At 42.3% G+C, this 25,608-nt stretch overlaps 3 protein-coding genes across 5 annotated transcripts in view; 2 read left to right on the top strand and 1 right to left on the bottom strand.

Moving 5' to 3' along the window:
• The first annotated feature begins 2,558 nt into the window (after positions 1 to 2,558).
• Positions 2,559 to 10,422, top strand: PROZ (protein Z, vitamin K dependent plasma glycoprotein). Its single transcript, XM_031613794.2, has 8 exons — positions 2,559 to 2,661; positions 3,810 to 3,973; positions 4,638 to 4,662; positions 5,495 to 5,608; positions 6,355 to 6,486; positions 7,690 to 7,775; positions 7,854 to 7,977; positions 9,675 to 10,422. Exons 1-8 carry the CDS (start codon positions 2,595 to 2,597, stop codon positions 10,184 to 10,186), a joined length of 1,224 nt encoding a protein of 407 aa, XP_031469654.2. The 5' UTR covers positions 2,559 to 2,594; the 3' UTR covers positions 10,187 to 10,422.
• A 328-nt stretch (positions 10,423 to 10,750) lies between these two features.
• PCID2 (PCI domain containing 2) lies at positions 10,751 to 25,572 on the bottom strand. Of its 3 annotated transcripts, none has more exons than XM_031613799.2 (15): positions 25,399 to 25,572; positions 24,189 to 24,262; positions 21,832 to 21,921; positions 21,224 to 21,297; positions 20,787 to 20,852; positions 20,213 to 20,254; positions 19,672 to 19,726; positions 17,919 to 18,022; positions 17,116 to 17,191; positions 16,863 to 17,004; positions 15,647 to 15,747; positions 13,656 to 13,729; positions 13,368 to 13,493; positions 13,040 to 13,163; positions 10,751 to 11,707 (listed from the first exon to the last, which is right to left on the bottom strand). In XM_031613799.2, the coding sequence occupies exons 2-15, from the start codon at positions 24,222 to 24,224 to the stop codon at positions 11,618 to 11,620; spliced, it is 1,200 nt and encodes a 399-aa protein (XP_031469659.1). In that variant the 5' UTR covers positions 24,225 to 24,262; positions 25,399 to 25,572; the 3' UTR covers positions 10,751 to 11,617. The 3 variants fall into 3 exon arrangements, with proteins under 3 accessions (XP_031469659.1, XP_031469658.1, XP_089984651.1); XM_031613798.2 differs by lacking the exon at positions 25,399 to 25,572 and adding an exon at positions 24,437 to 24,590; XM_090128525.1 differs by lacking the exon at positions 25,399 to 25,572 and adding an exon at positions 24,433 to 24,588.
• CUL4A (cullin 4A) overlaps positions 24,915 to 25,608 on the top strand; it is a 36,319-nt gene continuing 35,625 nt past the window's right edge. Inside the window, exon 1 of the mRNA XM_090128500.1 lies at positions 24,915 to 25,316. Coding sequence (XP_089984626.1) covers positions 25,154 to 25,316 — 163 coding nt within the window. The 5' untranslated portion in view covers positions 24,915 to 25,153. The remainder of the gene's footprint in view (positions 25,317 to 25,608) is intronic.

The following is a 25,608-nucleotide window of genomic DNA, read 5'->3' as shown; positions in this document are numbered from 1 at the left end:
GTTCAGTGGTACATAAAAATGATGAACTAGATTGTAAGATACTTGGGTCCCTACAGGAAAAATAAAGTGCTCTGTGATGTACTTTAAAAAGAGTGTCAGTGCATGAGAACAAATGCTGTCTGCAGAGGCGTTTCACCCAACTGCTTAATTGCACAGAAAATTGCAGTTGTCAAGAGACACGCCAAAGACACGCATCACATTACTGGTGCTTTGCCTCTGTCACTCTTCTAAGTCTTCAGAGAGAGGATGGAGTTGTAACTCAGGCTATTCTCGAAGATGTACTTTATTCTCCCATAAACACCTACAAATGCCACAAATCTTTTGTTGCAGATGGATATTTTCTTTTCCTGTCATGAATACCGAAGTCAACTTCTAAATGTAATCCAGCAGCACAAGCTCACAGAGTCTGTGTCTCCTGTGGTTTGGGAGTCAGGTGTACAGTAGGAACCACTTCCACCTCCTGGTCCCATCTGGCTAGGATGTAGCTGAAAGCTGTGAGGTGGTGGCCTTGCACTGATCTCAGGGCAGGGCTGCCTTTCTGCTGAGTCCGTGGCAGAGGAAGCGACTGGATGGCCATGGGGACAACATAAATCACAGCATCTGGACTCAGTTGCAGGGCTGCTCATCTGCCACCTGAGGGAAGAGAATCAGGTGGAAAAAGAAGAGCAGAAATGGTGCAGGGAGGCTTTAGGAGCTGAGTTCTAGGCAAGAACACTGAGCTCAGTAAGGAGCTCTGAAGAGCCCTGTGATATCTTCAGAAACAGAAATAGAAAATGTCAGCACTTGACTGCAGAGATGTCAGAGTCCAGGATGTTTTCTGTTTTCACAGCCAGACAGTCAGAAGGCTTGCACAACCTCAAGGAAAGCCCCTTGAGGGAATCAAATCTCCTGTGGTTTCATTCCTCCCTCACGATGTCCTGCAATCTGCAACCAAACAGAAGGGCAGTGCTGATGTTCCTCCAATACAAGTGCAAATCCTTCCAGCTTTTAGAAATGGTGATGCCCTTCAGATACAGCAAGAATAGCTTTTTCTTTTCCTGCAGATGGTGAACAGCACTGCTTGGCTGCTGTCCAGACATTTAACTGAATTATAACTCATTTTAACTGCACTAAGCATTAATCCTTTGCAGAGTATGTGCTTCCCATTGGCTAGTTCTTCCTCATTCCCTGTCCCCCAGCTCCCCAGGGAGGTGGAGGCTGGAGCAGCTCCTGCCATGGGCAGCACACATCACTCCTTAGCCTTGAACCATTTCCAGTGTCCACAAACCAACTACGGTGCCCTCATGCTACTCAGCAGCAGGACTTCCCAGGTACAAATGTGGCTGTGAACCCAGCCGTCAGCTTTCTCTATTTGCTTAGTGCAAGGGTAATGTTTTCTGGAATATCATTGCTGTCCCCTTTCCATAGCTGAGTGTGCATTTCCCAAAAGTGTGTGATAGTGACAGAGCTAGTCAGCTGACAGCCAGCCAGGCCTGCAGCAAACAGGGCTGCTGGATGTGCTGATAAACTCTGCATCCGTCTTCTGGCTATGATGTTTAAGGAAATGGAAAAAGAAATTCCAGTTTCTCTTCCTAAAGGACCACACAAGAAAAGGACTGCCTTTCTAAGCCCCTCCTTTTGTGCTATGTTTCTTAATAGTTTGTGAGAACTGTTGCAATAATGTCAATACAGAAAAGGCAAAGTGGGTGCTGTACATGGATTGAGTACACTGTGGCCTGTACAGATGTTCAAGGCATGTTTTGTTTAAAAAGAAAACATGAACTTGTGAACTAAGCTCTACGAAGAATACAGCTTCTGAAGGTGTGTATTGCTATTATTAACCTAATTTGAATAAACATCTGATACCAACAGGAGTCCTTTAATTGGCATAGGCTCGCAAAGTGTGAGCAGCTTGTATAAAAAATAGTTAATGCTTGCAGATATACATGTGTGTGTTGCAAAGCCCTGTACTGACATCAAGTGGTGACATGTAAGCATGCTGAGATGAAACAGCCTGGCTCTGCAGCAAATCTGATTTTTAAAACTCCAATTGATGTGAAGTTTTATTTGAGGGTTTACTCACATATGCTCAGATTGGTGTGTTCTTTATGTTTCTAACTGAGACTAAAGAGCATTTTCCCCTCCAGGCTGCCCCAAACCTGCAGAACGAAGCACGTCTATCCTCTCATTCCATGCCCTGCCACAATAAAGTTTAAATGGAGTCGGTGAGCAGAGCAGCCGTGCTGCACTACTGATCCTGGAGTCATCATCAAGCTTGTGCTGGTGCTTCGCTATGGCACAAAGAAATGCTCATGCTGTCCACCTCTCCCCACTTTGTGTTACAGAAGTGAAGGCTGGGGGAGGAACATTCAAAAGTTGGAGGTTACCAAGCATGCTTCGCCTTCAGCCCTTGCAATGAGAGAAGGGGAATTGTCCAACCACCAAACAGGTTTTTTCAAGGTTTCCACATGTTGACTTTGAGGCCGGGCTTTGCCCTCTGAGGTTTTGTTTTCTCTTGAGCAGCTGGACTTTAAACTTCAACATCTCCCATTGAGCCATTTCCCCAAAGAGCTGCAGGAATGCAGGCAAGCCACCATTGATCGCAGAGAGTAGCAATGGCAAGATGCTTTTGGACAATGTTTTTCCTTCTCTCTGCCCTTTTCCTTCAGACAGAGCAGACAGGTATGGCCTTTGTTTTGTTGTGGCTTTCATTCTCCTTTGTGCTCCTGCTCTTGTAAACATACCGGTGTTTATGTACCTCCTGTCATGTTTGCCTTGTAGCACAGGCTGACATCACTAACAGCTATCCAGCTATCCATGTTTCAGTACATTTTTGCTGGGTTTTTTTCATCTACCTAAGTAAAAATGACAGTAGGTTACTGAGGCATTGTAATCTGGTAATACCATCACTGACATAGTAAGGAGGATTTTGTTTTCCTAGTTGCTGCTGTAATAAAAATAAAAGTCAGAAATATATGTTTTTTGTATTCATCTGCATGGTTTGTCCAAATGTGCAGTGGGGGTCTAGAGAACTTTTAGAAATTCAAAGCATGAACATGAAGCTTTGTCTTACTTAATATCACATGCGAGCCTGCTGCATGCTTGCAAGCCTTCACAACTAAGGAACTGCAGAATATTTTTTATATTGCTTTTAATATTCTTCAATTCTAATATCATTAGAATATCATCTCAACCTTTGGGTCCCCAAACAAAGTATAAAATGCAGAACAACCAAGCAAACAAACAAAGCCAGTCCCTGCCCCATTGGATTTACCTTCTGAGTACATGAGAACTGACAAACACGCGCTGACACACGTGGCCACGTCCCAGTTAATGTCAAAGGCTAAAGTGCCACCCCAGCCCTCCCCCTGCTAGGCAAGTTCTGTTGTGGACATCATTGCAAACAGGAGTTTCAAGGTTTGATCTCTCTCATGTCTTCAGCTGTCTGCCTTTTAGAAATTATTTTTCCAATTTTTACTGAGACCAAAGAGCCATGAAACCCATGACAGAGCAAAGATTACCCACAAAACGCATCACCCAATTAAGGGTCTTCAAGATCCAGGGCTTGGAGTTGTACCAAATGTTGCCTGCCTGGGAATAAGCAAGACACCCCCAGAAGAGATGCTACATCCCTGTGACTCCTCAGCCTGATTTGGGCTGAGGAAGTAGACCTTTTTTGTAGTTTACTGTGGCTGAAACTCTGAATCATCCAAAGGATTTCTCTTCACAATAAAAATTGGCAGCTTAATAAGATCTTAAAAAAAATTAAAGTGAAATCATAAAACATAGCCTCAGTACTAATATCAACATCTCCTCACACATCGTTTCAGTGTTTATATCAACTGATGATGCAAACAAAGTTATCAAGAGGCATCGACGTGCCAACTCCCTGCGTTTCGAGGAGGTCTTGCAAGGCAGTTTGGAAAGGGAATGCCTTGAAGAGAGATGCACGCACGAGGAAGCAAGGGAAGTATTTGAAAATGATGAAATGCTCGTAAGTATTTTGTTAACCTTTGTGCGTGTGGAGAACTATTTTCTTGGTGACTTTGGTTTGTTTTGTTTTGATTTGTTATTGTTATTTTATTTACTACAAGTTTCAGCAGCTTGCTTCCACCGTTTGGGTTTTTCTGTGTAAAACAATCTTCTACACTTTTAAAATCCCCTCCTGAAATTGATGTGTCCTGCGTCTTGTGTTGGGAAAGCACACAGGTGTTATCCCATCCTGAACACACACACAAATACAGCCTCAACATCCCTTGGGGACTGGGAGGGGCAATGGGGTGCTGGGATGGAGGGGAGAACCACAGCAGTAGTAAGACTTTCAGAAGGAGGATTTTGGGGTCAATGGCCACAAGTGCCACTGTACAAGAGGTCCTCTGCGATGTGCAGCTGGATGCTCTGCTCTCTAACACAGGAATCTGTGCAGAGATGGTGTATGCAGGGAAGAAGAAAAAACAACCACGGAACTGGTGGTCCAAGTGCCTCAGGGCAAGATCAGGAGCAGCAGGCTATAGAAGGGCATTGGCTGCTCCCTCTGGGAAGGAAGGGACAGTATAATCTCTCATGTAGTGCTTCTGTTTTACAGAGTACCCATGGGAAGTAATGTTATTTGAGAACTGAAGTCCAACTTTCCCTTTTTTTCCTTTTTTTTTTTCCAGAAAATGTTTTGGGATAACTACTACGGTAAGCTAGTCTCTTGATTTCTCTCCTCACAGTGGTGCCATGCTCTGAACATTATGCTTCAGTCTTATCAGTCTTATGCTGTTTTTTGAGTTTTCAGCAGTTTATTCAAAAGGAAACACTCAGTTGCTATTTTGTCATGTATCTAGTAAAGCAAGAGGAAAAGTGCTGATGTGAAAGGATTTAAAAAGTCAGAAGATAGAAGAAACAGCTAAGACTGCAGAGTGCGTGTAAACTGAAGGGAAGCAAATACTATCGTAGGAAGCAGGCTGTTTCTCTCCCTGGCTGTCACCTGGGAGAGGACATTTTGCTGTTTGTGGTTACGTTTGTTTGTGGCTGCCATTTCCACAGTGTGGTGTTGTGGAGCCAGCATGGGCTGTGGTGGCAGCTGTGGCCCAGGGTGGTGTTAACAGAGAGCAACCAGGGTATGGAAGGGAAAAGAGGTGTATTTTCCACTGTATGCTGAGCATTAGGGTGTTTAAGAGATGACTGGAAAGAAATGAGGCTGCAGAGCTGACCTGAGGTGATGCAGCCAGGCACCCCATGGGCACAGGGCCTGGGGGAGCAACATGTGGCAAGTAGACCTCACCACTGCATGTCCAAAAAGTTCTCTTGCTTATTTCTTTTTAATTAGTTTTTATTCTTTTGTAATCTGAAGTTTAGATAGTGGACAGGGAGGTGGTATTAATTTCCTGTGAGGGTGGGACTGCTTTTCCTTGACTCCAAAGCGGGTGCTGTTCAGGACTGTCCATACAAGAAGTGTCTGCCTACAGCTGAGCTCTCAAGGGAGGGAGTGTTTCACCACCTCTTTCTACATCTGGCCTTCCTTTTCCAGGTGGCTGGAGGTGTTCCTCCAGCCCATGCCAGCACGGTGGCCTGTGCGAGGACAGCATCCGTGGCTACACCTGCACCTGCACCGCGGGCTTCGAGGGGGAGGACTGCGCGTTCGGTGAGGCACTGCTGCCAGGACACAGGCTTGGACCCACCACAGCGTGGGGTTAACATGCACTATTTCCTGATGCTCCTCCAGCTGAGATGTTCAACCTGTGTATCCTTCCCTATGCTAAGCCACAGTTCGCAATGCTACCCCCACTGCATGCCTAATGGTTATCAGATACTACATCAGACCAGATCTTCATGTTCACCTCCACCAGGTTTTGGTTCTCAGCCCTGAGGTCAGTATTTGTGCACAGCAGGGCCCTTCCTTGCAGCCCCCTGGGGAGCAGGACCTGCTCCACAGGAGCCACCAAGAACCATGCTGAGTACAGATTTCCTTGCTGCTTCTCTGCCTGTGGGCTACATCCAGCACCAAAACCTCTTCCTGTTGCTTTGCACTGAAGATTAAGTGTTTGCTCATCCGTGAAAAGCTGGCTGCCCATGTTTCAAGGATGATTAATTTTCCTTTCCTTTATTTTTTCCTGCCAGTTTTAATTTTAATTAATTAGTTTTAACTTTCTTAACGCAAACATGAAAAATAAGAACTATAAATTTGCTTAAGTTTGAAAGCAGCAAGCTGTAGCTTTTTTATTTCTCACATAACACCTGCCTTTTGAAAAAGTGCAGAAAGCCACTCTGGTGCAGCTTCTTTGTGTTTTCCTTAAATGAGCAGAGAAACCTACAGCATCCTTTCACAGGTTCATGTGCAAAGCCTAACTCTTGGTTTACGAAAGCTTTTTCTCTGTCTGCTCCATTCAGCTAAAAATGAATGCCGGCACCAAGGAAAAGAAGGATGTCAGCACTTCTGCTACCCAGGAAGTAATTCCTACCATTGCTCCTGTGCCGATGGCTATGAGCTCGGGAAGGACAAAAAACAATGCATCCCGTTAGGTAAGTGTGAGCATGGAAGTTAGAGAGGACCCATGCTTGGTGCTTGGGTGGGCAGAAACATTACTGACCTCTCAAACTGGGGAGAGAAAAAGGAGGAATCTAAGTACCAGCACCAAAGATGCACAAGCAGCAGTAAAAGAAGCAATATTTGATCTGAACATTTAACCATGAGTGTGCAGAGAGCACTTGCATCACTCTACACATTATGCAGTGTTACAAGAGGTTTTCCACTCTTTCCCACACTTATTTAACCTCAGTAAAAGGTAACTGATGACCTGCCTGTTTGGGAATGAGGTTCAGTTGATTTGGATCAATGTGATGGTATGATAAATGAAGGGCAGAACTTGCTGCCATGTTAGTTTGAACTGGTAGCTCTCTTCATTGTTTCATTCAGTCTAAGTACCTCATTCAACCTCATCCCCCTATACACAAGGTCTACTAAAAACAAAGTAGTATGCTTAGTCCCCGTCTAAATTAACAAGTAGGACAGCCAAATACAATCTGGAGTTGTGGCTTTTGATGAAGATTTAAAGTTCAGATCAAGTGCTCTACTCAGATGGGTTTTATTTCAGACTATCCCTAGTTTGGCAATGAGTGCTAAACATCATTAACTGTAAGAGCACATGGTTACAGAGGCTTACTTCTGATTCAGCTTCACCTGAATAGAATCCAGTTTACACAATCCAAGATGAGAACACAAGGTGGCAGAAAGTGTGGTGAATGCAAATTAACTGAGAAATCCACTTGAAATGCAGGTTCCCCCTCTGAACCAGAACACAAAGGTATGCACATCCCCCTTACAGTCTTCCAAAAGGAAGGCCGAGAATTGCCCTGCCCAGATTAGGCCACAGCTGTGAGTTGTTTGGTGCAATTCAGATACAGGATATGAAGATGAGGAAGTAACCTGTGATGACAGTTGGCTGGATTGGAAGCTTTGTTCTTTGGAAGCTCTGTTCCTAAGTCACAGGCAGTGAAATTTGATCACCACAGGCCTAACATGATGACCTAAATTGTTCAGTGTCATTTCTAAGCTATCAGACAACAGAAGTTAAATTAATTATTCTGATTTTCACCAGCTGGGAAACTCTCCTTTTCCCAAACCCTACGGTTTATGAGGAATGAATAACATACTTGCAGGTAGTTTTTGTCTTGAAATTTTGCAGCATGAATTTTTTGTTTGCTTTTTTTTTGTTTGTTTGCTAGATCAATGTGCATGTGGCAGACTTCAAGACAGCGATAATCTGATAAGCGAAACCCCAAAGGAACATGGCAAGCAATTTCCTTGGCAGGTATTTCTAGCAGTTCATGAAATCTATTGCTCAACTTCCTGTGGACAGTGCTATCATCTTCTTTTTGTGTTTTCTTAGGTCCTGTTGCTAAACTCAGAAGGGAAAGGTTTCTGTGGAGGAGTGCTGCTAAAAAGTAATTTTGTACTGACCACAGCAGAGTGCGCCCTTCTGCACAACCATTTTAAAATCAGGGTTGGCGCTGGTAGGTGATCAAACATTTTCTTCTGCACTTTTCAGCATGGATAAGCTTCTTTTAAAAACAGCTTACTAAAATTTCTGCTGCTTACTGAAATTTCCTGAAAACATTGCTTTGGGACACAAATGCGCTGCCATCTCATTTAAGCACTTTAGTTAAGTATCAAGTTATGAATACAGCTGTGATACGCCTCTCTGCAAGCCAAGGAGAGAGACAAGTACCTCTCAAGGGCAACTCAGAAGGGCTGGCTCAGCACCTAGCATAAGCTAAAACAGGTTCATTTAGAGTTCATTTGCTCTGCACCCCCAAGGAAAGAATTCATGCCCAAATTCAGTTCTGTTGTTGGGTATTTATCCCTCCCCTCTGAATTATGCATGCATCTACACAAGATTGAAAGGCTGCCAAGCTGTCATTCTTAATTCACCTTTAACACATCTGTTTCAAGAAAGAGCATCTTTCTCTAGCGTACATACTCCTCAGCACAGCTAGGCAGTTGTTACCAGTGTGTATGCAGTTATCAAGTCTCTGGTAATTTAAATAATTTAAGTAAGTTTCATAAATACCGGTTTCTGGTAATTGATTTCAGCAAGGCATTTGATACTGTCTCCCACGACAACAAAGCTGAGGAAGTGTGGGATAGATGAGTGGACAGTGAGGTGGGCTGAGAACTGGCTGACTGGCAGACCGCAGAGGGTCGTCGTTGGCTGTGCAGAGTCCATTTGGAGACCTGTAATTAGCACCCAGGGATCGGTGTTGGGTCCGGTCTTGTTCAACATCTTCATCAATGATCTTGATGAGGGGATAGTGGCCACTCTCATCAAGTTTGCTGATGATACGAAGTTGGGAGGATTGGCTGACACACCCGAAGGCTGTGCTGCCATTCAGCGAGACCTGGACAGGCTGCAGAGCTGGGCAGAAAGAAACCAGATGAGGTTTAACAAAAGCAAGTGTAGAGTCTTGCATCTGGGGAGGAATAATTGCATGCGCCAGTACAGGTTGGGGGATGACCTGCTGGAGAGGAGCTCTGCAGAGAGGGACCTGGGTGTCCTGGTGGATGACAGGTTGGCCATGAGCCAGCAGTGTGCTCTTGTGGCCAAAAAGGCCAATGGCATTCTGGAGTGCATTAAAAAGAGTGTGGCCAGCAGGTCGAGGGAGGTGATCCTCCCCCTTTACTCTGCCCTGGTAAGGCCTCATCTGGAGTACTGTGTCCAGTTCTGGGCTCCCCCGTACAAAAAAGACAGGGATCTCTTGGAAAGAGTCCAGCGGAGGGCCACAAAGATGGTGAAGGGCCTGGAGCATCTCCCCTATGAGGAAAGGCTGAGTGAGCTGGGTCTGTTTAGCCTTGAGAAGAGAAGACTGAGAGGGGACCTGATCAATGTCTATAAATATGTAAGGTGTGGGGGCAGAGTGGCGAGGCTGGACTCTTTTCAGCAGTGTGTGGAGACAGGACAAGGGGAAACAGCCAGAGACGGTAAGAACTTCTTTATGGTGAGGGTGATGGAGCACTGGAACAGGCTGCCCAGGGAGGTTGTGGAGTCTCCTTCTCTGGAGATATTCAAGACCCGCCTGGATGCCTACTTGTGCAACCTGATGTAGGGAACCTGCTCTGGCAGGGGGGTTGGACTTGATGATCTCCGGAGGTCCCTTCCAACCCCTGTGATTCTGTGATTGCTAAGAGTAGTCAACATATCATTGCTTCACAGGGTGTAACAGAACAAGCGGAGCTGAGAAGATCATGGAAGTTCATGAGAAACACATACACATCCGGTATGATGAAGACACTGGTGAGAATGATGTTGCACTGCTACAACTCCAAGAGCACATTGAGTGCAGTAACCACCAGCTTCCTGTATGCATCCCTGAAAGAGACTTTGCAGAACATATTTTGATTCCAAAACTGGCTGGTACGGTCACTGGTTGGAAAATGGAAGGTGGTGAATTTCAAGGCGACGAGTTGCAGGTTTCGTATCTTCCCACCGAGGACTGTGAACAAATACTCAACGTAAGCCTCACAAACAGGCAGTTTTGTGGACACAGCCAGGAGGCCGTAGACAAACAGCTGGCTGGAGGGAGCTTTATGGCCACTGTGTATAAGGGCACATGGTTCCTGACTGGTATCCTGGGACCTTGGCCACTAGAAGATGCTGACAGGAAAACATTTTTATTTACCAACACAGCTAGGTATATGATATGGTTTAAACAAAAAATGAAGTAAGATGCAAACACAACCAATCCTCCAGGACCAAACCCCTACCAATCACTGCAAGGAAACACGTGGAAACAGCCAGTAGAGCCTCTAATTATCACCATTTGCAGCAGTGGAAGTTGCAATGATGATACCTATTTAACTCCAATTCATACAGAAAAGCTGATTTGTCTTTCCTTCCTCTGGTGACACATAGTACTGTAAAAGCCACGATGCAGAAAACCTAGCTGCTTTATTAATAAACAGACTGAACTTTAAGTTTACTAAACTGTTTGCTCTAAAATTCAAGAAGAATTGATGCTTTTCTAGTCTTTTAAATGTTGCTAAAATAAGTCTTTTTAATACCTGTTATCCTCAAGTCTGATTCAAGAAACCCATACTCTTATTTCAGCATTTGTACAAGTACAACTTATAAAGACAAGGGACACTCCAAGCATTTAAATGTGTATGTTGATAAAAGATGATTTCCTCATCACACTGAAAATTTTTCTTGGTAGCTGTGTTTTGCGATAGGAATTATGTCTACTTCATGTCTACTTCAGTTAGTGAGTAAAATAAAATCAGACTGTCAAAGAGGGGGGGGAAATGTTTTATTTTCTTTTTAAAAACGAACAAAAAAAACCCAAAACAAAACCCCACAACTATCCCCTCATAACCAACAGGTACACTGTACCCCTCCTCTTTCCTACTTCCAAAAAGAAAAAATAGAACAGAACAAACACACAACAGAAGGAACACTTAAAATATTGGACCCAGTGGCAATCTCTTCCCAGGAAGCAGAATAAAACAGAATATGGGTAAGTTACTTAGATGCAGTCTTTTGTTCATCACAATAAATTTTAAACAAAACATCAGAGGAATTAAAAAACCAAAAAAACTAACAAACCTATCCCTGAGTTCCTACAGGCAAACATCCCACATGTACTTTAACTTCTATGTATCAATGACATAGAAAAGCTTTTGGTGTCAAGAGCAACTTCTCTTCTTCTTAGAGAAGGCTTGAAGAGCATACTTGAGGCCAGCAAAATCATTGAAGAGATTTAGAAAATGGGTATCATAAAAGAAAATATTACTTCCACTCTGAATAATGGATTACCACACGTAATCCATTTATTTTCCAAAGGATAAATGTAGAAATAGTAACATGAAGTACTTTGTAAAAGCTTTTAAGTACTTTGGAAGATCTTTGGAATGCTTTGCTTTTATTTCCTCAGGAGATACTTTTAATGATCTAAAAAACCTTCAGAAACCACTACTGAAAAGTAGTTGATGCATTTTGTTACACCGGCAGCCTTGGTCATTCTGGGAAAGGAGCCACAAACAGTTCCTGGTATTCCAGCCCTGGATATGAACCAAGTATTTATAATGTTCTCTGGCTGATGAGGAGCAGCTCCACTGGGCAAGTTGCATATCTGTTCTTGCATGGGTAAGACACAATACTCAACACACCGTTGACAGAGGAGGAAATGGGTTCTGCTTACTGACCACAAGTTTTTGATGCTGATGAGATATATAGCCTTTAATATGACCCTGTCAGGAGAGGAAAATACAGTGTTAGCACTGGAAGCTGGTGATACCTCAGCTGTCACTAGTCTAAATCAAAGTTACGTGTACATACTCAATCACCACCGCACTAAGTATTTGTAAGGATCCAATTTATGTAAATGGGTCACATCAAACAGCAAGCAGAAAGTTGGTACCATATCCATGCTTGTGTACCAATGCTGCTCTTGGATTGCCTGCTGCCAGGGACCCCTACTGGTTTGCTTACATTTCCTTAAAGAGGTAAGAGCTCAGGAGAAATTTCTAAATTTACTCCTGTTCATTTTAAAATTGGGATTTTAATTAATCACTATTTTAATAAAAAAAAAAAAAATCCTTCCTTTTCAGACTTGTAGCACTGAAAGAAGTCTTCCAGTCGCCTTACCCCACCCTTCGCTACTCTAAGCAGGTACCAAATTATCTGTTTCAGAATCAAAGAATCATAGAATGGCTTTGGTTGAAAAGGGCCTCAAAGATCATCTAGTTCCAGCCCCCTGCTGTGGGCAAGGTTTCTAACCACTAAACCAGGCACTAGAGATCAGGCTGCCCAGGATCCCATCCAACCCAGCCTTGAACACCTCTAGGGATGGGGCTGCCCCAGCTTCTCTGGACAGCCTGCTCCAGCACCCCACCACCTTCTCAGTGAAAAATTTCCCTATGACATATAATCTAAATCTCTCCTTTTCTAATTTAAAACCATTCTCCCTTGTTCTATCACTATCAGACTGTGCACAATGTTGATTTCCCTCCACTTATTAACTCCCTTTAAGTATTGGAAGGCAGCTTCAGATCTCTCCTGTGTCTTTTCTTCTCCACGAATAGTTCATTTTCTTGCTGACACTGCAATGCTGCTCCAAAACTTCTGATTTATTAGGAAACTACTGACTTCAAGCTTCTACTTGTTCATCAGTAACGAAGACCCATTTAGAGTAAAAGACAAAACAAGAAACAAGGAAACGTAGTTCTTGTGATGTTGGAATGTCAACAGTCTCCTACTTCAAATGCAGAAAAACAAATCCCTTCCTGGTACTAGATGTAACTTTTGCACTTTGAAACAAGTATTTATACATTATTTAGAAAAGTCAGTACTGGATTTGTAATGCATACTCAGCTGCAATTTTAACTGATTCCTGCAAAAGTAGGAAGTAGAGAAATTTCCTAGGGTAAACGAAAACATTTGCACTTCAGGCACAAACAAACCAACTGTTGCACACAAGAAAAGATAGGATTACTGATATATTTCTGTAACAAACTTGTAATCTCTGCCTAATGCTTCATACTGAGTCTGGAAGGACTACAAAACAAGCGGGCAGCACATACCATGTATATAAGGTTAGCTAAAATGCACTGGACTTCATCAATGTCAACATCATCTACTTGCATGAATTTCAGAGCAAAAAGAAAGGCATCTAGGGATAGCTGATGTGTTTTGAGTAGTAAATATCTGCAAGAAACAATAGAAAATCTGTTATTGAGAAATAATCACTTAGAACTCTGGCTCATAGTAAAACAGACATTCTACTACAGATTCACTTTAACAGGAATTCTGCACTCCTTAAGAGAGTTGAAGAGTGTTACATCTCTATCTCAGTCCTAGGTGAAACCACATTGTCTGCTTTTAGAAAAATGTAACTTTTGTTATGCTTACACTTTCTTAAAGAGATTTCTGTATGTGATGATTTTCAGCTTCTCGAGGATAAGAAAGATCCCACATCGAATGAAGAAGGTCTCATGCTTGGTCAGAGCTTCATTCAGTAGGAGAAGATTGCCTTCACTAGAAGGATGGAAGAAATGAACATATGAGAAGGTCTCAAGAAAAGGAAGTGTATGACTTGGTAGGAATATCCTTCCCTTGCCTTCCTCAATTATCCCAAATAAATACGTTATAGTTAAAGCTTTTTGAACTACTACACAATGTAATAAAATAATTGCATACCTCACAGCCTTTGTTACTTCAGCAAACTGCATAAGGTCGTACTTTTTTAAGAGCTGAACAGTTGGCATATGGCCCTGAAAAATAAAAGGTTTCCAAGTTTTCCAGGATAAAGTCAAACTCATTTAAAATGTAATCTATAAAAGCATTTTTCAGAGAAACAGACAAATGTTTGACGACCCTCTTTTTTGTTTTGCTGCAGAACAAATGTTAAATGGAAGTATTTGTAAGGCATCCCCTTGCCCTGTCAAACTTCCTGCAACTCAACTCACAATAATTATTTCTCATGGTTTAGGCAGTCTCTTGATATTTCTGAGTGTCAGGAAACATCAAGATCATGTGACATGAGGCTTAGGCAAGTCCAAATTTTGTGTTGCAGTTTTATGATCCATTTACGAGCAAAAGAACTGTGGGAATCCCAGGCATTACTAACAACACAAGCAGTGCTTCAACACTGTCATGTGTTAGCTCAGTCTACTAGATTATTTCTTCACTGTGCCTCCGTATGGCCATTAAAATGTCAAGAGAAAGAGAAGAAAGTTTAACGAAACAAATCTAATTCTCATTGTTAGATCAGGTAAGACTGAATTAGGCACACTACCAAACAGAAACTTTGTTTTGTTTTTTCCCTTTGCAGAGTAGAGATCAGATTGCATACCAACTTGGTCAGAATTTAAATTTAGTTACCATTACATGGTGCTGTTGCTAATTCCTTTCCTGGCTGGAGGATTAGTCAAGAGCAGAACTCAGCTGCATGTTTACTAAGAGCTGCTAGGAATGAAAAAAAAAAAAACCCACCAAAACCCCAAAAAAACAAATACCCAAGCTACTTTTGTAGTTCTAAGGTTAGTGTTCACGTCTGGATTGTGATTTAAAAAAGCAACTGTAAAAACAACGACCTTTATATAGATTCTTTACTGCCTCCTGAACTGTTCAGAAAAGTTACCATAATCTTATGCACTAAAAGATCCACAAGTTTAAGGAAGGATTAAGGTTTGTTAGTTTCCTTTAATCAACTCTACCACTGTCTGATCTGAAAATAACCACTAAGAAAGGCAATGAACAAAAATGAAAAACAAAAGCCAATTATCATATCCACCATGCTCCCCCCTTACGTGTGATTTCTGTCTTCCTCGCTTTTTGATACCGCAAGGGACTGAAAAGGGAGCACAAGGGGTAAGTGAGAATGGTCATGATTCATTTTGCTGGGGTAAATGTGGGAGCTCTCAGAACTGGATGATAAAAACATTCTCCATGAGAAATTTTGTAAAAGGGAGTGGGAAACGCTCTAAAATCTAGTCCTTGGCCCCTCAGTTGCACTGAATTGTTTGTACAACCCCACTAACTCAAGGAATACAAATGCCAGCACAGAACACAGGAAGGACAGGAACAAGAAGCAGATATAATTCCTTCAGCAAGAAGATGAAAAGAACAAATGGTAACCAGCTGACAAGCCTTAAACTGACAAATAACACACAAGGTGCAATTATAAAAACAAAGACAGGAGTCCTTTCTTTCCTGTGGTAAACCCAGCACAACAGCCTCCAACCATTTATCTGCACATGCTCCTTCCCTTTGCCAGGTGAAAGAACAACAGATTTGTACCAGTGAATCCAGACATACCCTGGATGCCAGTGCACAGTTGTCACCATGAAGGCACTGTGGTACATGCCAAGTTAACTTTGAGCTCTCTAGAGAAGCACTTATTTTTCTTATAGCAGTAACCTCAAGTTCCACCTTTCAGAGGGGTGTAATAAGGCAGGGGGGACAAAAAGCAGCTTTACTTCCTCCTTTCCTACTTTGCTGTAAATTACAACTCAACATTTTCTGTCCTTATTTGTACAACACCTGCATGTGCTGGTGCTTACGGAGGTCAAGCACAAATAACCTCTGCATACCAATAAGGGAAAAGAAAGAAAATTAAGAACCATGCTGAGTTTCAGTTTGCTTATTTGCATCCTGAAAAACAATTTGCAGGAATAACAACTACTCACCAACAACATTTTTACTGGCAGCAGGTAGATCAAAATCATTCTTTTGTTTTTCTGGCTTGAACGGTGACAGTGCTCAAAAGCAAATGACAGATACTCTTCAGCTGCAGACACAAATAAAAGCAATAACAGTAAATAGTCAAGAACTAAGACTGATTAAAACCATAATCCAATTCTGTGCTCAATGTCCACTTCTAGCTTGAGCCTATGATACTTGAAATGATATCAAAAAGAACCACACCAATCAAAATACATTAAGAAACACGTAAAAATTATTAGTGAATCACACAAAAGACAAAGTATTACAAGAAAAATAAGTTCTCCTTCAAGAAAGAAAAGCTGTCAATATCTAGATGTCAGACGTAAGAGTTACAAACAATACTGAAATGCTCAGCTCAGTTAACAATTTTCTTTTTTCTTTTTTTTTTTTAATTTACTACAGAAGAGTAAAATTCCACGAAGCACTGATGAAGCAGAACAGGTATTTTCTAAATGCACAAATTAGGTTCTTCTGGGGATGTAAGCTGCACGTGGTGCACACATCTGTTGAGCTGCAGAAATATGTCAGTGATATCACACAACATTACAGTATGAAAACTTTTCCATCACTCTTCTCTTAGAAAAAAAAATGACAGGCCTGACAGTCAGAAGATGCTTCTTAGGAATCACAAAACTGGCTAATAATATTTTTTCCCTTTGAAGTAATGGGCTATTTGGACTGAGGCTTACATTTGTAATTAAAAGTTTATGTCTCAGCTCTAAAAGCATTTGTGAATGACAAATCTCAGAAATATGGTCTCCAAAAATCAATACACTGAGAACCTAATTCCACAGTACAGTTTGCTGAAGATATCCTACACAGCATGGAGTAACTTCAAGAGGACAAGACAGCGGCAAAGCCTCCTTCATGAAACCTTTTACAAACTTATTCTGTTGGATGCTAGTACAGGGAATAACTGTTCTAATAAGCATGCACACAATGCATTAGAGTACAGGGAACTTCACAGAAACAAGTATTTTAAAGCTGGCACATACTAGAAATAGAAGTGTCATGTAACCTCATCTCCAATCTGACTGCCTGTGGATCTTTCAGCATGACTATCCTTTGATCATCACGAATACAACTGAATCTTCTGCACACATTTGGAGTCACACACACATAAGCCAGAGTTCACACCAAGCAGCAAGAGTTTAAATGTGTCCTACTGGCACACAGTACCTTGCTTAAAGTCGCTGTCAAACATGGCTTTGCGTCCAACGTAGTATCGGTATGTAACTCGCTGTGCCATGCTATATTCATCCTTCAGGTTTGAGCTGTCAATTGCTCTAATTAAAGGTTTACATAGATGGAGCTTATTGATCTGTTAAATAAAATTAACCACATTGAGTGCAGATATGCAACATCATGTTAAAAAGGGTGAGTTTGACTTAGAGTATGAAATACAAAGCAGCTTACCAGATTTAAGCCCTACCTTAAAATAAATTTTGAACAGCTGATTCACAAGAAACAACATGCCCCATTTTTTGGAATCTTCAATGCCCGCTCGACTGTCATAAGAAAAGAAAAAAAACCAAACTGCTAGTACTCAACACTGTAGTAAAATAATTACTTCCTTTTTTTATTTTTTTTATTTTTTGTAGTAAATTCCATCACTAGATAAATATTTCATGAATGTTTTTTAGGATAGAAATATGCATCTGAAAATAAAAGCCAACTCCTTGCCTTACACCATGCCAGCACCGTCTAAATGGAATGTCTCAAATCTTAAATTTTAAATAGCTCTGCTGCTTTTCTTCTCACCACAGTGAGAGATAGCATGCAGAATATTATTCACCTGCAGCAGGGTCTTCACTACAGTCTGCATACACCAGCATAGCAGTTGCTGGTAATATTCAAGGTGAAGGAAAGATTGGTGGGGAATAAAAGCATTTTATCCTCCTGGGAAGCCTTAAAATCGCCAAGACAGTAAACCAAAAAGTCACCCATTCCCAGTCTAACCACACAGAAGTAAACTTCATAGCTGAAGAGTGTACAAAAGGGTTAATAACACTCCCTGACAGGGTCAGTCCCTCCCAGCATCACCTTTTAGGAAAGTTAAACCTAAAGGTGGCCTCTTCAGCTGCAGCTGATAGTCAAGACAGGCTATACTTGAGAGGAAATAAGCCTCAGAAGTGTTTGTTCTTATCCAGGTACAGTCTTAGTAAGTAGAGAAAACTTTTATATAAGCTCTTAAGAATATAATCATGCAAGTTTTACAGAGCATCTTTCACTTACGTGTCACTGGCACAGACTCGAAAGCAGCTCATCAGCAGTTCTGCTGCTTTTTCTAGCATGTCGCCAACTTTGCTTTTCCCCTTCTTCACCAGCTGTTGATCTGCCTATCATTACATAGCAAGAAACAGCACAAAATTCTATGTTCTAATTCACTGGGTTGTAAACAATTTAGTTCCTTAATACCACATTTTAACAATACATTTGACATGCCTACTATTGCCTAAATCATGAGAGTAGTCATGCTGACAGAAGGACTGAAAACAAAACATAACAAAACACTTGGAGAAGTTCCTGAACACCCTGTACCAAACTTAATGCACAGCAGGGCCAGTCAGAACATTGAAAATAGCACTGGCCTGCAGCTCTCAGAAGCCTAAATTCAGGATCACCTTATAGCCGAGTTAGAGGATTAACACTCCTAGTCAAGTTTCCAAAGAACAAGACCTGAGCTAAAATAATGTCTTTGAACAAACAAAAGTTAATTCCTCAGTTACACAAACTAAGTTTTATAATTTATAATTAAGCTTCTCTCCACAGCTCCAAGAACTAGATTTTAGTCCTAAAACATACCCAACATTTTCTGGTAGAAGTACACACTGCTATAATCCGAGACTTTCAAAAGAGAGGAACATATACACTACAGAGGAAGTGAAAATTACTTGGCAATAGTGTTTATATAAAGTGGGAAAGAACCATGCACTAGTTAATGCAGATATAAAACAAAAAAGAAGAGGGGGAAAAAACCCAGTGAGTAGCTATTTGCTATGTTCCTCCTAAAAAGTTTTACTCTAACACATGCTTTCTCATTAGCTGCAATGTAAGGACAAGCAATAGGAATCTAACTGCTGCTGTAAAAGTCTTCTCTGTACCCACATCTTTTGAACACATGAGCATTCTAACACTTCCAGTATAACATACCCCACCTTTTCCCTTTTTTGTGCATCTCAAACCCACAAACTTGCCTTGTTCAGATTGAGAATTGAGACTTGCTATAGACCAGACACACAAACACACACAAAGCCTACTCTGAGCAAGCATGAAAAGCATGCTGTTTTGTGGCTTCCTAGGCACAAGAAGCATCAAGTGGACAACCACTGGAAATACTGCATACTGACAAACCCTCCTGTAGCTTGAACTCCTAATTTCATTGCTTCAGGTCAAGTGACCAGAAGTAAAGTCATCTGCCCATCTCTGCTGCTCATCTTGGGTCAAGAATTTCTCCACATATGAAAGCTACTCCAATTCACTAACCCGAGAAAAAATAATATAAGCTTGTTGGTTTTTGGCTTTGGGGGTTTTTCTTTTGCTTGTCAGAAGCTGTAGACTCAGCAAGGGCTCCAATGAGCACCAAAAGCAACATACACAGATGGATGAGGGAAACAAGGCAGAAACTTCACTTGTTAAGATGTGGTGTGTAGTTAGATAAGCTTAGTTGTCTTGTGTATCCCTATCCCTTCAAAGTTGCAAGATTAGCACATGGAAATCATGAGCTGTGCCATCACAGTCTTCTATGACAGTACTTAATTGCTTTATATGCTTTAAACTGTGAGTTGCATGCAGGTGCCCAGAAACTCTGTCATTCAAGGGGTAGACTGAGCAAACTAATTCTTCAACAACAAATTTAGTGCACTGACAAAATCTTGAACAACAAATTGAACACTAATGAGCAAAATTAGGCTTTGTAATCAAGTCTCAAAACATTTCCAACATAGAAACTCCCAACAGGTTAAAATACTAAGGTTGTTTTACTTACGTTATTAGCAAAAATTCGAAGATCAAGGGCTACAGCATACATAATAGGTAAAGCCCTGGAAAAGTTAGACAAAGTGTAAGTGCTATGTACAAATCATGCAATAAGACACTTTCTTCTTCCTAGCTGGTCATAAAACTGTAAAAATATATAGGAACATTTATTTAAAAGATGAATCTTTTTAAAAGGAGAAGCCTTCAAGAACTCAGCATCTCTGAAGTCCTACACCAAAGCAATTAATTCACACAACTTTTTCACTGTGGCTTTAAAGACTTTAAAAAAATAAAACAACAGAAAAGCTATCTCACCTTTAACAAATCCTTAATATATTTGTTTACAGACATTCTATGTAATTAAACATAAAGGTACATACAGTTATCACAGTTTTGAATCTAAAAACTCAAATGGGCAGCAAAAACTATTAGGTGGCATTTAAGTATTGCTGGAGATAAAGATTTATAGCAGACAAACTGAAATTATGGCTACAATATTATACTGATGAAAGATTGTAGTCTAGCTTAAAACTAGATTCCTATATACTCACCAGTTTTCTTCTTTATGTGCCTGGAATGCTCGCAGGAAAGACGTATTGCGTTTAGGAGAATTTAAAATGCTATGAAACATAGCACAGACTTTAAAAAACAGACGTGTTCCCTGGTACTATGTGTTACATGAAAGAGCAGAAACCAACAAAGCAGCAAGTAAACAAGCAGAGAGGATACGAAGACCCAGCAGGGAAGAACATAAGCACAACCACACACTTTTGGTATGTGGTAGCAAGGAGAAACACTGTTTCCCTTAGAGAAACATAGAGATAAACCTTCAGCTTTCTTTAGAATTATCTTTCCCTTCATCCAAGTAGAAACTGGGATGTATATTAATGATTCAGGTACTCCTGCTCTCTGTGAGAAATTATTTTTTGTTTTTGAGGCAGGAGACTGGTTCCTTCTTAGTCCTACAGAAAGCCAAAAAGAACATACCTGGATTTCCTTAAGAATCTAAATAGCTGAAGTGTAATTGGAACTAGACCACAACACATTAGATTTGAAAACAGATGAAGACAACAAGAAAACCTAGTCAATCTGAAAGTAATACACAACATACATGGAAAAGGATATTGAACAATAACAGTTTGGCATTTGTACGCTTCTATAAAGTCATGGTTTCCAACGGCGTAAGTACATCTGTCAAAGAAAAGGTGCATTAGTGCAGCCAAAAATATCACTTACATAACACAAATATTTCTTCTTTTGCCTTTTAACAAGTTCAGACTTTATAGTTAAAGGAGATGCAGTAAATAGAAAATAGGAAGCACTGAAACCAAAGCTTTGCCAATTGCCATATACAGATGTGTTACAGGTACACAAAAAAAACTTTAAGTGGAGAAAAAAGAGAAGGCCTTTATTTCCTATAGTCACAGTGCTATTTATAAGAGTAACTAAGCAATTTTTCAGATATAACCATTTTAAAATAACTAAGTAAACTTAAAGATATGCTTCCCCGTCCCTGCTGGACGTCTTTTAACTGATTTGACTATTCCTAAGTCCATCTTTACCTTAAGTGGGCTGCAAACATTTCATCATATGGTGGTTCCAAAACTTGTTGACACTTTTCCTCTGGAGATGGAAGCTAAGGATAGAATAAATCAATTGAAGAAACATCCACTACACCAGAAACATCAAACAGGTATTTTATCATGACAGTCTTATGCATACACGCCTTTGCTATCTATCAGAATCTTAATTATATTAATAATCAAACCCAGTGTAAGAAAACGTTAGTGTGCATTCTGTGTACACAGTCAGATCATAGCTAGCCTTACATAAAAGCACCTGCAATGCATACAGCACAAACACCAGACCATTACTAGGCAAAGTTTTGCTCTCCATATTCACTCCCACTGTGCCACATTACTAATATAAACCTGGCCATTGGGGACCTTCAGGACTCTATCCAGAAAACATGGAACCCTTAAAGCCACCCAAGAAAAAACTACAAATATATAATATTCTTATAAAAAGAAAGGGGAATCAAATCCAGAAGAGGACCCTGCATACTCCTGAAGCTTGTCTTCAGAAGACAGGAATGCACATGCAGAGCTAGGAAAAACGAACACTGAACAAAACATCAAGAACAGATTCTTCCAGGGTAAGAAGTTCTTACCTGAAGCCTTGGGTTTGCAACATGTGGATGTTTAAATGATACCAATTCTGCACAAAACTGTCCATCTCTGCTGTCAATAGCTTCTTGCACCTACCCCACAAAACAGGCACATTATGCAGTTAAATCCAGGTACAGTCAAAGAACATATTTACAACATTCATCCATGTCAGTATCATAATAAAATATAATAAAAAAACATGTCAGTTTAAAATGAAATGAATCAGCATTGTATTTTCAATACATTCTTTTTCAAAAATGGAGAGGATTAAAAGAAGGCTACTGTGGTTTTTCCTTGTTTGTAGGATACAAGCAAACCAGAGAACCTCAAAACAGCTTATATGGATTTATTACCATAAAACAGTAGTTGTGAAACAGATTCCTGGAAGCATTTTAAAATCCCAGTTGCCCAGTTGGACGTAACGGGCAGCAAATATAACATGTGAAGTACAAGCAGTCTCTGAGTACGAGTGATGCTACAGATGGAATTAGAAAGTTATGAATCATGACTCATAAATGAATTTCATTTGAACTTAATATTTAACATGAAAAACTAATTGCAAAACACAAAATTAACTTCACTTTGCTTGAAAAAAATTCTCTGGAAGTGCTTAAGCAGGTGTTGGGTTTTGGTTTAGTTTTTCCTGTTTTAATTGACTTCACTGATTATTACTGAAGCGAGCAGGGTGATAATGAAGATGGAAACGGGATGGTTCAGAAAGAAGCATCACACTAAAAGCTCAGTGCTGAAGGTTCAGCATTTCTGATATCCATGTGACCCTGCTCCTGTCTCTCCATCCTATCTGCAATAAACCACGGGCATCCAACCTTTTGTCTTGCCTAGGCCACACTGAGTGAAAAGGAATCATTATGGGCCACATATATATAGGTTGCAAAAGCCTCCTAATTATTTCTAAGGAAACGACAACAGATACACTGAGATCGTATAGCAGTGTTTGATAGAGCAAATTCTCAGCTACAAAACACTATTTTTCAACGTAGTCACCACAATTAGCCATGCATTTTTGCCAGTGATGAACAAGACCCCTTCATGCTGCTCTTGTAAAAATCTGCACCAGTGGAAGTGACCCACTGTTGCTGTTACCACAACTGAAATGCACCACCCACTGCCTCACTGTGCTCACATCCACTGTTTGGTCTCCACAAACATTCAGTAAGTGTCGAAGAATGCCAATGGGTGCCATTTTTTTCCACACAGAGGAATTCAGTGACACATCTTTGCTTCATAAACACTTCCATATCAGACACCAGAGTGTCAGCATGCCCCCCTGCTACCATCTGTCACACAGCAACAACACGTAACAGAATTTTGGTGGGAAGGTTCAGCCTCTACTGCCATACCACCAACATCTGCCTCTGATGTTGTGGGCCAACATCATAACACAGGAGACATAACTTTTGGAGCATTAATTATATAATACAGTTAATGTATATAAAGTAACAAGACATTTGAATTTCTAATATTTTTTATTCAAACATATAAAAGGAGAGCAGCAAAACCATAAAACTACTGGGACACATGTTTTTGTGAAGCATCAGTCAAGTTTGATGGCAGTGGATGGTATTCTCAACAAGTTCCCAAGGTATTTGTCAGAGATCATTGATTAAATTTTAATTTTTCCTCTGCTTCATCCTTGAAAACATTTGTTCATAAACTGACAAAGAGCAACAACATGAATAAGGTGTGACTGTGAAGTGAGGGTTATCTCCCTCTGCTAAGAGAGGACTTATAAAAGTCCAGTAGAGACATGATCAGATTTCTGAGTTGAATATATGATTGCACCTCTATACATTCCACTTGAAAACCTGCAGATAAAGCATTTACCTGGACTGAAAACAGAGTCACAAACATACCAAAATATTATTTTTTTTACAATGTTGAAACCCATTCTCAAATTTTTCTCAAACCCTTATCACAACAAAAAGCATGGCTGTATGTTTTTTAGCTGTTCACAGTACTGTGTTTAGCCAGCATCTCAAAATCCAAAAGCTTATTCACCATAACTTGAGTTAGTACTGCATGCACCCTCTCTGTGCCCTGGTTTGAGACCAGAGGGGTTTAACAGTGCACAGGGCCAGGCTGCTCATTGGGCCAGTGCTGCTGCCAGAATCCAACTTACTGTACACTATACATTCTACCAGCAAGCATCACACTTGACAGAAATTCCTTGAATGCACCCTTTCACACAGCATGCATCCTTCCCATAGACTTTACCTACCACGTTTCGCATTCAAAACTGATTGGTTGTTTTTGGTTTTTTTTTTTTTTATCTCCAGCAATGAAAAATAAATCCGCATATTCGAACTTCTCATAGATCCATAAATAAAACCTCACTTACTTGTTGCAAATACTGATTTATGGTGATGTGTGCCATTGGGATAGAAGGGGCCAGAGTTCTAAATAAATCACCTTCTGCAAAAGAAACCGGAATGTTAGAGAAGGGAAGGCGGTGGCACCCCAGAGACACCTCCTCCTCCTCCTCCTCCTCCTCCTCGCGCTCAGGCAGGACGGGACGGGGATGTCCCCGCTCTCGCCACTCTTCTACTCGAACCTCTCCCACAACCCCCAGCCCCGACACAGACCAACCTCCCAGCCATGGCGCGGCGCAGAGCAGCACTTCCGGTAGTCACCGAGATACTTCCGGCAGTCACCGAGATACTTCCGGCGCTAGCACAGGCCAGAGCATCCCACGTGACACAGCAGCGACGACACCGCCTCTCGTCTTCCCCGCCCCCAGTGCCGCTTGGGAGGCGTGGCCTTTCGCGATAGCCAATGGCCAATAGCGGTAGGCGGGGCCAGACCGCGCGTCAGGCATAAACCACGTGCATCGGGGCGTACCCACCTCAGTGGGTGGGGCGGCGGGAGGCGGTGTGCGTTGCGTGCTGGTCGTGGCGCTGCTCGGTATCACCTGTGCGCCTCGGAGCTGACTGTTGCGGTTCCCGGAGCCGCGGTGCTCGCGTTGTGAGGAGCTGACAGCCGCGCTCCTTGGCAATCTGTTGTCCAAAAAGCTGAATAAATAAGTTCGCTGCGCGTTGGTTGTAAGAGGCTCGCACAGAGGCTTTGCCGGAGCTTCTCCGCTCCGCAGCTGTCCGCCCCGGGAGCCATCTTGTGAGCGGGGCCGCCCGGGAGCGGGAAGCTCTCGGGGAGGGCTGGGCTGCTGCCCGCAGGCAGGGTTGGAACGGGGGGGGAGGGAAGGAGGGCGGGCGGTGGAGGAGGAGGAGGAGAGCGGAGGCGGGGACCGGGCGGCCCGGCCCAGCCCAGCGCAGCGCCTTGCCCCGGCCGGACACGGCGCCCGGGGCGGAGATGGCGGACGAAACCCAGAAGAAGCCGCACTTGTCGGCCCTGGTGGGGCACACTAACGGGCTCACCAAGCCCGCCTCCCTGGCCGCCGCCGCCACGCGCGGTGGGGGCGGCGGGGGCGGCGCGGCCGCCGCCTCCAAGAAACTCGTCATCAAGAACTTCAGAGGTGGGTGCGGGGCCGAGCGGCGGCAGGTGCCGGGCCCGGCGTCTCCGCACCTTTGTTTACCGCGGGGGCCGCTCCTCCTTACCGCGACGCGGGGAGCCTGCCGCCGCTCCCGGAACCGCATCCCGGGGTCTGGCGTGGGGCCGCGGGGTTGGGGTGGCCCCGCCGCAGGAAGGAGGAGGCTCCGGGCCTGGCCGCCTTCAGGCGCTGTCTTTTCGCGTGGGGTCGCGACCCGCCCCGTGGCTGCGCCGGCGAGCGCCCCTGGGCCGAGCGGAGGAAGATGGCTGCGGGGAGC

The sequence above is a fragment of the Phasianus colchicus genome, chromosome 1 (genome assembly GCF_987193195.1).
Source record: "Phasianus colchicus chromosome 1, bPhaCol1.hap1.1, whole genome shotgun sequence".
NCBI classification, from domain to species: domain Eukaryota; kingdom Metazoa; phylum Chordata; class Aves; order Galliformes; family Phasianidae; genus Phasianus; species Phasianus colchicus.
This window is presented reverse-complemented; position numbering and strand designations above follow the sequence as displayed.